Consider the following 13,833-nt stretch of genomic DNA (forward strand, 5'->3'; position numbering starts at 1 on the left):
AATAAATAAGTCTATGCAAAAATCATAAATACATTTAAATTGTTCAACATTCCAATATTGCCAATAATAGTTATTAATTAGGGTAAACTTTTTTTCTTTACTTTTTTTTTAAACCATGAACGGTATTCATTAGTGATCAAAAATATAGCATACTTTTACTTTAAGTATTGTTTAAACGCTAACAAATGAAAACTCTCGGAACGAAATTGAATGATATAATGAAATTATTTGTTAAGAAAATACCTTGAGTAAAAGAAGAAAAAAAAACAGGTAATTACTGTAATTTGAAATTGACTGAAAAGTTTTTGATAACCATATTTGCGAAGGCAACAAGAATTACTCATTAAAAATATTAATCAATTCGCTGGATACAAAAAGGATGACGACGATAAAAAGTCTGTAGACATATATTTTTATACTAAAACAAATATATATACAGCAAGTACTCGAATAATTGTATTTTTTTTTTTTAATTGGACTTTACGTCAACATTAAATGAACCAGCAAAAAATAAATTGTATTACACTGTAAACGTTAATTTTACCTACTTCTTAATCCAGTTCTGACGTTTTGTCTGTTCGATACTACTAAATTTACTTTTAAAAAACAATAAGAAAATTAAATTACCCGGTTATACTTGTAACAGTGAATAAAAATAAAAATGATATGAATACCCTTATGTCCAAGGCAAGATCTGGACTGTATTACACGTCGTTTAGGCTATATTTATAATATTGTCTGGATTATACTAAACCGGTATAATCCGGACAATATAAACGTCAAAATGTATCTGTCCAAACCAGACACGTTAAACGAATTAATGATCTTGACGTGATAAGTCTACAAACCAAAAAAAAAAAAAAATCAAACGAATATTTTATTACAAAAATATAACTAAAACGTGAAAAAAAACTAAAACATGCGAGTTGACAGGTTTACTGACAATTTAAAGTAACGCGTACTTAACCCTTGACTGCATGATTTATTGTGAAAAATATGTACTCTGAACGTACAAAATAGTACTTAAAAATGAAAAACATTTTTTATTAGTTATATATACATATAGTTTCGCGGAAAACGCCAAATTTTGAATTGTTTCAAATATGAAACGTTGTGCATACAAAGATGTATATTTTTGAATACTACTGTAATATAAACAATAAATAATATAACCGTTCCATAAATTGTGTAACATTGCGTTTTAAATTAAAATAAATGCATCTTTCCTTTGGGGAAAATGCCAGACGGAGAATCTGAGGATCAAACGTCTTGGGGGCCTAAACATAGCGACAAAAAGACACCAGATGGACGGTAGATCATTGTTTGAAAGGTGCGTAGATTGGCGACCGCGAATTTTTAAGTTTAAAAGCACAAAACGTGTACGACAATATCTTAACTAGCGCGTTAAAACACCAACAAAATTCCGAGCAACGCGTTCACCCTACTTTTAACCTAACGAGCGCACTGTCTACGACGACATTGGTCTCTAAACAATTTTTAATTTTAATTGTAATTAGCGCCGAGAAAAAAAACGGTAACTAACCGAACGAACAATGGATACTTTTAAGCCGTACATCGCCGTCACAGTCATCGAACGTCGTCGACGCATGAAAATAAAAATGCAGTATACAATTACATTTTTTTTATTAATCGCTGGGAATTATAGTAGAAGGTAATTGTATTTATTATTACAGTAGGTTTTGGCGGAAAATACTCGACTACCGAGTACACAACAATAGCTGCTGGCCGGTCAGCCAGCCAACGGTGCGCAACTTTACTGTATAATTATTTTATAAACGCAGCACACTTGTCAAACGCTGACTAACTGAATTTCCGCACACACACACTTAGGTACACCACACAGTGGTTTGTGGAAAACCGATCAAAAACCAACCAGTCGCGCCTTTGGCAACGGTTTAATTCATCGCGATGATGATTTAGTGATGGTGTAATGCAAAAGATCCAAAAAAAGGGAGGGGGGGGGGGTTCAAGACAAGCAAGTGGAGTTGATTGGAAGTTTGTGATTAGGGAAAAATATAATACAGTCGGTTGATTATCGGAATAATCCTCAGGACCCGTTTAGAAGAAGGACAATATTATGTTTTAGACCATTTGATAGTTGTACAGACTAAAAGCGTCAAAAATATATGTTTGTCGTATCGGTTGACTATAACGCTGTTTCTTATCACTTGACACAGCTGATATTATAAAATAAAATAATTGGTGATAATAATGAAAGTCGGCGTCGGCCATTTTTGCGGGATTTATGTGTGTACATCCGTGATTCTGTGCTACCAGCTTAACTTATAATGCCCGGTTTCATTTAAAAACAAAACTGTTTAGTTCCCCCCTCCCCCATTTACACTTCATCGGTGTATCTAGTGGATCTCGATTCAGTAACACCGCCACATGTTTATTTTAATCGTATTGGCGTTAAGCCAACGACTCGTGGCAGTGGCGATAATAACATTATACAATAAACGATGACGGGCATACCATCACAGGCAGTGTTGGCATTATCCTGGGAGTTTTTTAAGAAAACATTTATTTTTTTTTTTCAAAAAAAAACCCGACTCAAACAAATTTTTTTTGGGCTTAGGTTCTTGTTTTTTTTTTTTTTTTTTTGCCAAATCTGAATATTCGCAAGACGATTAATACTAGTATTATTGTGCACACGGGACACTACCTGAAGACGACGTTTGAACGAAAACAGCTGTAGGCTGTCGTCAATCTGCTGGCTGTCTGACTCTTCGGAGAACAAAGGGTACTTCATCGTGCTGGGTCGCAGCAGGGCAGCGGATCGGCGGTCGTGTTGTGGTGGCGACGATACTCGGATATGCTATATCTATCTATCTATCTATCTATACATGCGCGAACTCCAATATATATGTATATGTACCTGAAACAGAATTCAATAAACATTTGTTAATAAAATGCAATATAATACTACAATGTAAGTATGATAATATGTAGACGCGGCGCACGGTTGTTAGTTTTCAAAATAACTCAAACCGTCAGTTCGGTCGACCAAAATTTACAATTTATAAAAAAAAACGTCCCCCGTCTAATTTGATAAAAACCACATCATTTATACATAGGTCCAATACAATTTTTTAACACCGTTATTATAAAAAATTATAGTTGGTAATTTCTTTACTCAACAATTGTATATTTTAATTGTGTAAAAAAGGCATCGTCATTAAAATTAAACACATAGTCGTATATTTACAATTATAAATAAATGTACATTGTACTATGGGAATATTACAATACATAGTAGTATACTGTAACACAACAATTCTTACCTCGATGGGTTCGTGTGAATGAGAATCGGTTTTTGTCCAAAACAAGTTAAAATACTACAATAAACTTGCCCGACAGACATAATAATATCTATGTACACCGTCGTTGTGTTTTTATTTATTGACAATTAATTAAAATATTATTAAACATTTGAACTACTCGTTTTCAATTCCAAAATTTTACAAAAAATGTTTAGGACATAAGTGTGATTTGTTCACACGAATATACGCATTGTGTTTCATATTTTGCGTCGAAGCTGAAATATAATTTGTTTTATTAACTTGGCTTGTATCCAAGGGTTAGCTCATTTATCGAAACTTCCTCGTTTAGGGTCGTTGCACTACTAAGTGTAGTGCCACAACAATAATAATAATTATTTAATCTATTAAACGTGCACTCATAAAAAATTTACAGTAAAAATACAATGATACATTTTACCAAACGTTTGTAATTTGATTTTATTATAGTATGAACAAAGATTATGATTTTACGGACAACTATTATTTATGCAATGACAAGTAAAACATTTATCAAACTGATAATTTTCAAGTTAAACATTTTAGTTACTTAACTATTGTAATGTATTGTCGATGATGAATACTACAAACGTAATATTTTTATACCTTTTTTTTTTGTCTAACTGAATTAGTCAACAAACTACTGACTACCCATCGCTGTTGAAAGCATATCAACACAGCCTACGCCATGACTGATAGTAAAAAACAATCACTTGCAGTGATTTTGTTTTTACAAGGAAATCTTCTAGTAAAAGTACAAGATTATAACAAGACCTGAAAATTAAAACTGCAACACTCAACAATACAAATCCTTTCATAATTAAAAACAAAAAAATCGCGTGAAATCTTCTAATTTCCAACTTAAACAGTCTCTTTATCAATTCCATAAACCCAAACCCAAAATTTTCGAATAATATGCCAAATGTAAACGACAAATATTTCAACGTTGGGCAAGCCAAATTGTATTACTTAAGTAGGTCCTACGGAGGGCGCAACGTTTTGGTTTTTGGCGTGCATGTTTTATGACCGGGATTCGAGCCGAAGCTTTTCCGGCTTTCGGAAAAACCATAAATACCTTTAGCCAGGGTTTTAGATCAATTCCAAGGGAAACGTTAAACCGGGCATAGGACGCGATGCTGCTAAATTACTCCGCTGGGCAAAGAAGATGCACACAACTCTCCTGGCGGCGTTACACAGCAGTTTGGCCGTAGGTACCACACATTAGCGGTTGATGGTAAACTTCCAGACGTTTTCTCTTTAGCAACTACAACAGCCGATTTAACGTTAACACAATTGACGGGGCCGGGCTGGTATAATTGTACAGAGCTCTAACACACACCGTGCACAACCGGGAGCAAGCGAACCCCAGATGATTAACTAACCAACAGAGAGGTTTCCACGGAAAAATTGGCTCCGGATCAGATCCTGGATTCCCGGTACACATGTCAGGTCGGTCTGTGATTTCGGTTCACAGCTCGGTTTTTACAATATGCGTTTCCGGCCTCCGGTGGTTGTTGTAAATGGTAATTAACTCGTCAAAAAACATCCCAGACATATCATTTGCATAACATCACAAACAACGCGAAAACACACACACACACACCCATCTAAATATTGTAGTCGTTATCGTTCAATAGTAAGTAAATATAAAAATATACAAAAATGTTATTTCAACTGTTTCGTTCTCTGCTATAACCCACACAACGCGGTTGAATTTATATTTTAATCGCTCTCTTTACAATAGTATGCTTTCGCCGTTTTCAATGATATTTGTTTTTCAGTGTCCTCCCTGCCCCCCCCCCCCCACCAAACTGTTTGACGTACTATCTTGGCTCCCGGATGACTTTCACACAGCTGCACGGTTAACTGCCAGAGCCGAACTCTGTACGCTCTGCGTCATCCTTTAGGTGCGCACTATTGGTCGTTATGGCTTTTACCACAAAACCATTATATTGTATTAACATTTCACAGTCTACAATAGGACAATTTTTTTTAATAGCCTTTATTAGATGATAACAATATGATGGCTCGACAATTATAGCATAATATTATTTAAACAATGAACAATAATTAGAAGAACGTTACAATAAGGTAAATACCAAGTTAACAAGATATCTAAAAGCTATGTAATATAAGAAAAGACAAAAATTATAATTAAGTGTGGAACAAAACAAATTAATAGATAAGTAAAAACACAAAAACTATAGTGCGTGACCCGAGTTCAAGATGAGAGCAGACTTGCGGCGAGAAAAATAAAAGAGAAAGATTCTTTCGGAGTTAAGGGAAGAGGATAATCAAGTAAGATTTCAGAGAAGTCATCGATGGCAAATGACAGAAAGGCGCCGAATTGAGCTTTATTTTAATAGGACAAATTTACCGAACAAACAATCTTATGAACAATAATACTTAAAAAATCCACAATTTTGTTCTCTTGGGAATTTGTGACTGCATATAATTTTATATATTATCGTTTGAATGGAGATTTTTTTCGAGGCGGAACCCGTGCTGTAATTATTACTATATAGTGAACAATATCATCGTAGCCGTTATATCATCATTCCTTAGACGGCTCTCGCGTGCAAGATTTTGATAAAAAAAAACCCAAATATTTACTGCCCCGGGCGCCCGGCTTGGTGGTGGTATACCGAGAATGTAGTTTTTTTATTTTACGACCAAACATGTACATCCCACAAAACGATTGAGGTCGAAACCGGTAATAATAATAATAACAATAATAACGCGTGTAATCCAAAGAATCTACCCGAGTAGAAAAAAAAAATCATCCCGACACGTCCCCTTTTTCATACAAGACGACGCCACTCTATATCACCTGTTGCCCCGTGAGAACGACGAATAATACAAATAATAATAATATGATATGATATGATGAGCATCCTCCTCCACCCTCGCCTTGGCCAAAAGACGCCTGCCCCGCCCACGACGAATTTTTTGGTGTTTGTTGACGGGTAAGAGACCGTTTTTTGCGGTTGTGCCAAAACAGTACAACAAAAAAAACATTAATCAGTCCCAGGACCGAGCCAAGGCACAACATAACACATCAGCATGATATACACTAAGTACTCGGAAGAGCGCTTACATTGTACAGGGAAACGGTATAATATGTACTGTCACTGTTACGTTAACATTTATTAATTATCATGTCAAATAACGCCAGACAATTCCCGTTAAACCGGATCACAATTAAATACAACTTAAATGTAACAAATGTGTAGCACTGAATGAGTTTAGTTTGGGGAATGTATGAATTTAGTTTTCTTACTTGATCCTTTGGCAGGTTATTTATAGTACACGGTGAACGTTCCCATTGAAAAACATTGCAATTTTGTTAATATTTATTTTTGTTTTGCTTAATTACTTTAAAATTACTAAATAATTACTTTGTTTTATACAGATTTAATTACATTTTTAAAGGAAGAATAATTTACTGATTATGTTGACTGGTCGATAACCAGTTTTGAATAATTACTTTTAAAGTTGTTCGAGTTCAAAATTTTAAAAATACAGGCGGTTATAACGGCTACATTTTTCGGCTTGGTTATATTTTAAACGGTGATTAGTTTCAAGTATTAACATGTGGCTGCGTTAGGCATTGAATAACGAGAACCAGAGGAAAATGGAACGTACCCATTGAGATGAATGTCAAGTTGAATGTGTGGATTAACATGATTGAAGAGAGTGAGGATTAAGTATAATGGAATGGAGTCGATAAAAAATAAAATAAAACACCAAGATGATTTCAGTATACGCCTAAAAAGAATAGAGGGTGCACATAGGGATGCACGGATGGTGACTGACAGAGAAGTATGGTTAGGATGACAAGACCCATTTGTGTGGGACTAGGCGAATAAAAAGACCGATTTTTTCAAATGCCAAACGAGAGTAGATTGATTAATTAATTAGCGAAAAATCTTTAGAGTGTATGGTTGGTATTTATACACTATATACTATAGCTCGTTTCGTTGGAAATACTTTAAAACCAAAACGTTTTTCTCGGCGGTAGCAATATTATTAATTGATACTATATATATATATATATAACTTGGTGGAAAAAGGCGTTGAAAGCCGTTCTTTGTTTAAAAAACATACTGGGTTCGTTATACTATACCGTTTGTCTAGCGCCCACAATCGTTATTACAATAGCGCTTAAATCACATCCTACAAACGAGTAACGGGAAACAACGGCGAACTATCCGAAGACACGGCTTCCGGGCCAACCCATAAACCAAAGGTAAACAGACTAAAAAATTACACTTGTGCTACAACACAACAATATTCGACCTTAACAAGTTTGAATATGAATTTTCATTACCTATATTATTATTATGCTAACAGCTAAGAGTGTTCTTTTTTTTCACACCAATGATGAGATGCGAAATTCCACCAAAGACACGGTAGAGTCCCACGGCTGTTGTGAGAAAAAAGAAATCCGTTCACGTTTAACAATTAATATGTATTTACACGAATCAAGTGCGAACAGCCCATTTAGTCATCCCACACTCGCACCGATGTACAATATCTGTCCCATCTGACCGGCTTGTTGTACATAATATAGAATTACAACTAAACAACACTATTGCAATACTACTACTTGTCGGTCATGTGAAATGAAAAATATGGGCATTTTGTATGTTAAACATTTAAGTAAAATAAAAATAAAATAACTACTCGTTAAAAAAACTCGTTATCAATGCAACGGTCAACGATTAAAACCAAGGTCAATGTGTTTAAATCCACTTATGTCGTTAAAAGTCTATGTATATATATGCATACAATTTTTTTAGGGGGGGACTTATAAAACTATTTCACAGCGTCGTGTTCACAATGTAAAAGAAACTTGTTCGATAATGAAAAAAATTGTATCACTCGTTGTGTGTTAATTTTTTTATCCTTTTTTCCACACAAGCCACCATTAAAATTTAAAACCCTTATTGAATATCAAACTATAAGTTTGGTAGAAAGTTATTACAAAACGTATTTTGGTAAATAAGTTGGTAGTCTTTTTAGGAATACATTCGTAGAGTTTTTTCAAATAGTTTTCTATTTTTAGACAATATTATTTTCCAATAGTTCTACGAAATATTTTTAATATTAGTTTTTGTACAAGTACAAAAAAGTACATCCGCCAAATTGGCAATTTTTCAGGAATAGAAATAATCTTAAGTAATCGCTATGGACTACTACGGTTATGTCATTAAGAAAATTCGTCAAAAACAAATTGTCAATTTCGCCGTAATGTGATCTAACGCTATTTGTTTTTCCTAAAATATATAGGACCACTAAAAAGCCGGTAGAAAAAACTGATTTACTTTGGGTTTATGCTTCCTAGTTGTAAAGTATTTTTGAAAACCCCCAAAACGGGTTTGGACTTGATTGATTGGTTCAACAACTCTCTGGTCGCGTTATCCAATATCGTAAGTGTCACACGATTATTCGACCACGTTGCGCAATTATTGAACGTACTTTGTTTAAAAAACAATATATATTTATTAACGCTTGTATACACATAATATCAAATTGTTTTGCATTATTATTGGCGGCGTTTAATTACAACAGCCCGGCCGACTTTTTCTGAGTTTAAAAACTGGGACAAGCGCGTTTCCATATTGTTTATATATTGAAAACACAGCGGATGGCAAAAAAAAAAAGAGCACGGTTTGCCCGAACAAAAATAATAATAATAACAACAAATATGAGAAATTGTTTTGAAAATCATTACAGAAAAACTTTAAAATAAACGTTTAAAACGATTTTATAAGCCGGCAAAATACAAAAAAAAAAAAAAAAACGTTGGTTCTGAAAAGTTGTCGTTCTCCGGGAAAAAAAAATAAGCATTGAAGAAAAAAGAAATACAATGTTTAAATTGCCGTTTTATCATCTCATTATTCTTGTGTTTGTCGTATATACATTTTATTCTTCCCTTGTACACATTTATGTATATACAATATTTGTTTTTTTCTCCTAGGTGTTTTGTCGTAATTGAATTCAACACCCTTTGCTCGAGTGTTTTTTGTGAAAGTTAAGTTAAGAATACACACACACACAAACGCATAAAATATATACATAAGTACACACGCCAAGCTAAACGCAAAAGAACCAAACGGTATACAAAGTGCATTTTTACAATATTTCTCACACACTACACAGAAATGTACATACATATATAATATTATACCGAAAACAATACAAAATATGTTTTTCACATATTCGCAGACAAAATAACATTTATATTATTCTTGTGTTCTTTGTGTCGGAACATATTCTTTTTTTTTTTTTTTGAAAAAACGATGGCATTGGGAAAACGTTCGAAATTTCTTCTCTGATACGCACAACTTCTCAGAAGTTTTAGAAGAATTGCATATTCAAGAACTCTTACCGACTGACTTTGCGTTGCCACCGCCGTCGTAATAACAAGATAATATAATATTACTAATATTATTATATTTTATTACAATATATTATTATTATACATACAGCGTCTGCTTGGAATAAAATGAATTATTATCATTCGTCGGTTGGATTTTTTTTTTGCTCGTCGACCGACCGTGATTAATGACTGCGGGTATATATTATTAATATTATTATTATTATTATTATTATTACACAAACGACCGACAACCGGTATTGTAATACCGTTATAACCCGTGTGTGTATGAGTACGACGCTAAATACCAGCAACTCGCGCATTTTATGCCTAAACGTGTAGTACCTACAAGACACTACCAGATTAATCACTTTTGTCGGGCGTTCAAATTTGAAAAATTAAGCAGCGTCTTCCAATACTTACCGACCGAGACAAATAATGACAGCCGACCCGCAGGTCAGCGACTTGACCGTGCCACGTCATCAGAGTTGAGCATTATTCGGATAATTTGTTTTATCTAAATAACTGTTAAAATAATCTTACGATTTGGTCGAATAAGAAATGCCCAACACTGGCTACGATACTGTACTTTGTCTCGCGAGAGAACGGTACTGCGCACAAACCAATACGCACGCGTCTGTACACACAAATGTATTGTGCAGTACACAGTTTTCTCGTTAGGTCGGCCAAGAGGCGCATAAATCATTTTTTACAGCGCCGTTCGTCGAGAGAAGGAGCGTGGACATTTTTTTAATTAACCCAAGACACGGTAATACCAATAAACCGTTTCAATTAGGATAAATAGTACCTAAACCCCGTTTGACGAATAATAGAATTTGTCATTTTTTAGAAAACGTTACTACTAATTTAGAGTCCAATTTTTTAATTAACAAATTAAATAAGCCTCAGAAATGCTAGACGAAAATTGAAGGGACGTGCTGAGAAGAATAAACAAAAAACGCAGATATGGCAAATTATAAAAAAAAAGAAATAAGGATTGCGACACGAAGGCTAGGTTAGGTTACATACAAGTCAGCAATATAATTTTAACTGTTTACATGTCCGATTAAAACCATATGACTGTACATGGCTTGGGATAGTAAAAAACGAAAAACTTAAAATTGACGCTTATCAAAATACCTACATTTATTTTTTAGTGAGAGTTTTTTAGAACGTTTATAGAATCACCCACCAAGCGCCCGATACTTTTATTATCTCAAAGCCGAAAACTGTCTTTCTTTTGTTTTCTTCGCATAATGTATAATGCCAAACCTTTTTCAGACGGTGCGGACGAACCATCTTAAAAACAAATTCCCGTAAGATGGAGTATAATATGTCGTTACCTTTCTTTCTTTTGATCCGAGCAAATATTCGATAAAGGGTCCGGTGGTGTAAAACCCATACACACAAACTAGGCACGTGTGCATTATTAACGTTTAAGACGAGCGTCCCGGGAAAATAAGTATCCAGGGCACTTGTTCGCCCGTAAGTATTCCGAGTAAATATTGTATTATTCAATTATCAAACAAACGGCGCGAAATCGTAAACCCTGCCGGTTTTATAGCCCGGTGGTTCGCAATATAAAACCCACGGCGAATGATTGAAAACGATTATTATTTAATTGCACAGAGAGTATATATATATATATATCATTAAAACGGCATAATAACGATATCCAATGTGCATAAACTGCAATGCATGGCAGCCACTACTTGACTTAAGTTTATACGGTTTATCGGGGCCCACTCGACAGCGCCCAAATAAGTTACCTTATATTATATACTTTATTCCGTGTAAACAATATTACATTTTATTACTACCCGTTGCTTATTTATTTAATATAAAATATATATTTTATTCAACGTTCTTCGGTAAACAACAGTTCTTTACAACACCGCCAAATCGCTTCCTGGTAAGAACGTTCCTGTTAAATCCCCGCCCGTTCTGCACCTGCACCACGGCCGGGAAACGCTAGTTGCTTCTGTATAAGTCGGCCCCTAAGCGGAAAACCCGAGATTCTAAGAACGGAAATCCCGAATCAAACCGTTAACTTTGCAGCGCGCACTTCCTGGATTTACAACGACCAAACTCGGGCCGACTGCATTTTTGATTATGTTTTGATTTTATAAATGTATACAGACCGATGATGACTACTCTCAGCCGAGGTTAACGCCGTTCCTATTTTGGTCCTATTAATCGTCGTCGCTATATTATCTGAAGATTATTTTTTTTTTTTGGAAATCAACCAAAAAGCCAGGATCAGAAAGATCAGTCCGGGTGGACGACGATAAACAAACATTGTCGACAAAATTAAGATTACTTCCTCGTGAAAAACGTCTCCCGGCTATTGTATGTTATTTTTACCCAAGACCTAATTACTCAGCTGTGCATCCCCCTCCCCAACAGTAGGATTACGTCGTCCACGCGTAAACAGAAATTGAAAAGTAACTGCACACAAGTGACAACGCAGTCCATTACTTAATAGGTCTCTCTGGTGGTCGGTCGTGACGATGTCAAAGAGACAGACTCTCCCAAATCACACGAGAAACAATAATTATTAGGTACATATTTTGTGAATTAATGGCCAATCAGAATTACATGGGACACGCGGCACAGGTGAATTCATTGACAATTCAAACAGCAAGTGTCAGGATTCCGAGTAGTAGACGGTTAAATCGAATACACTTTAACATTGTTAACACAGAATATATAGCTTATTGTACACTTGTTTGTTAAAAGTCCCAAAATAGAAATTGTCCAGGAGAGCAAATTACATTTTTTTACTTTTAATAATATTGTACTACAAAGTTTTCATTGTAGTAAATTTAAATATCACAACAAATATAAATTTGAAATTTAAAGAACTTTAAAAGAAAAAATATAGCGCATTCAATTTTCTATCTATTGGTATCAAAGAGTTGGACTTATAACAAGTGTGCACTAACCCTTATAATATATATATATATTATAATCCGCGAAAGGAAGACGACACCTCCTCCCCCCACCCCTTAAGAGTAACTTCCGTATGCTTTCCATACGCAGCCTTGATATGAGAATTTATTTATTTATTTACACGGTGCCAAACTCCATTTTTCTCTCTCTTTCTGAAGTGTTTTACTCTAACGCTCTAGGATTTTCATACATCCTATATTAGTTGTTGTGCTCTTGTGCTAGGTACAATAATATATATATATATTTTTTTTGCATCGTTCGTTGTTTATTGAAGCCAAAATCTATTTGTTCTGGTTTTGAAGTTTGCCCTCTCCTTCGCCCAAACGACATAGTGTCACGATCGTTTTGTAACACACGCGGTAGGTAAAACACGTTTTATCGTGAAACTTTTTCGTTTCGATTTTTCCCCCAACCCTATATATATATGTGTACATACTTTCTCGTCCTTTTCCACGGGCACACAAGCCTATAAACTGTTTTTGTAATAATATTATGAAACGAACAACGTGATGAGCAAAATCCGTGACAACGACCCAAGCCCCGACTTTACTGCCGGTCGGAGATTTCATCAGTTGCACGAGGCAGTTTGGCGTGGTTTTTTTTTTTGCCCGTACCAACAACAACAAAAACAATGATAATATTAAAAAACAACAATATGTGAGATGACGTCATCCGGGTATTGGCCGGTCGTCGACGGGGTAATCTGGAGAGGTGCACGTCCGATGGGGGGCCATGTGTGCGTAATGGGCCGTTTGGCTCGAGTTTCAGCGTTAAGACACGGTCCAGGACCGTTAAAAATAATCTAACCTAACCTAACCGAGTAAAATGAAATATTCATAACATATAATATATAACATTGGTCGTCGAACGTGCTGCGGCGATCGAAAAACTGTTAAAATAATGAGAAGCTCGAAAAAAAAAACATTATCCCACACAGAAAAAAATGCGCACTCGTCGAGAGCGATCGAAACGATCGAAGGGGCACTGGCGTTCTTGGCAATAAAACACATGTAAAAATAAAAGCAATAACAAATAAATACATCCGCAGAACGTGAACGCGATTAACAGCAGTTATTGGCGTACGGTTTTTTAACGTTGGTACATCATTACATTATTTTATTTTGTACATTATTCTGTGTTTATGTTTTTGTAGTCTTAAACAAAATACATAATCTGCAT

At 34.9% G+C, this 13,833-nt stretch overlaps 1 protein-coding gene across 6 annotated transcripts in view; it reads right to left on the reverse strand.

Moving 5' to 3' along the window:
• LOC126843804 (polypyrimidine tract-binding protein 1) overlaps nucleotides 1-13,833 on the reverse strand; it is a 158,859-nt gene that overhangs the window by 89,933 nt on the left and 55,093 nt on the right. For 4 of the 6 annotated variants that reach the window (XM_050581593.1, XM_050581595.1, XM_050581591.1 and 1 more), the window contains one exon: nucleotides 2,687-2,899. The exons of 1 other annotated variant lie outside the window; for it this stretch is intronic. Coding sequence is in view for 1 of the 5 variants with exons in the window: in XM_050581595.1 (XP_050437552.1) it covers nucleotides 2,687-2,773 (87 nt within the window). In the remaining 4 variants the exon portion in view is untranslated. Of the gene's footprint in view, nucleotides 1-2,686; nucleotides 2,900-13,833 lie in introns of those variants that run through there. One more of the 6 variants, XM_050581596.1, reaches the window with a different exon arrangement.

The sequence above is a fragment of the Adelges cooleyi genome, unplaced genomic scaffold (genome assembly GCF_023614345.1).
Source record: "Adelges cooleyi isolate 19-005CV unplaced genomic scaffold, UGA_ACOO_1.1 ACOO_flye_CR_arks_rails_tigmint_CR_PRNA_574, whole genome shotgun sequence".
NCBI lineage: Eukaryota > Metazoa > Arthropoda > Insecta > Hemiptera > Adelgidae > Adelges > Adelges cooleyi.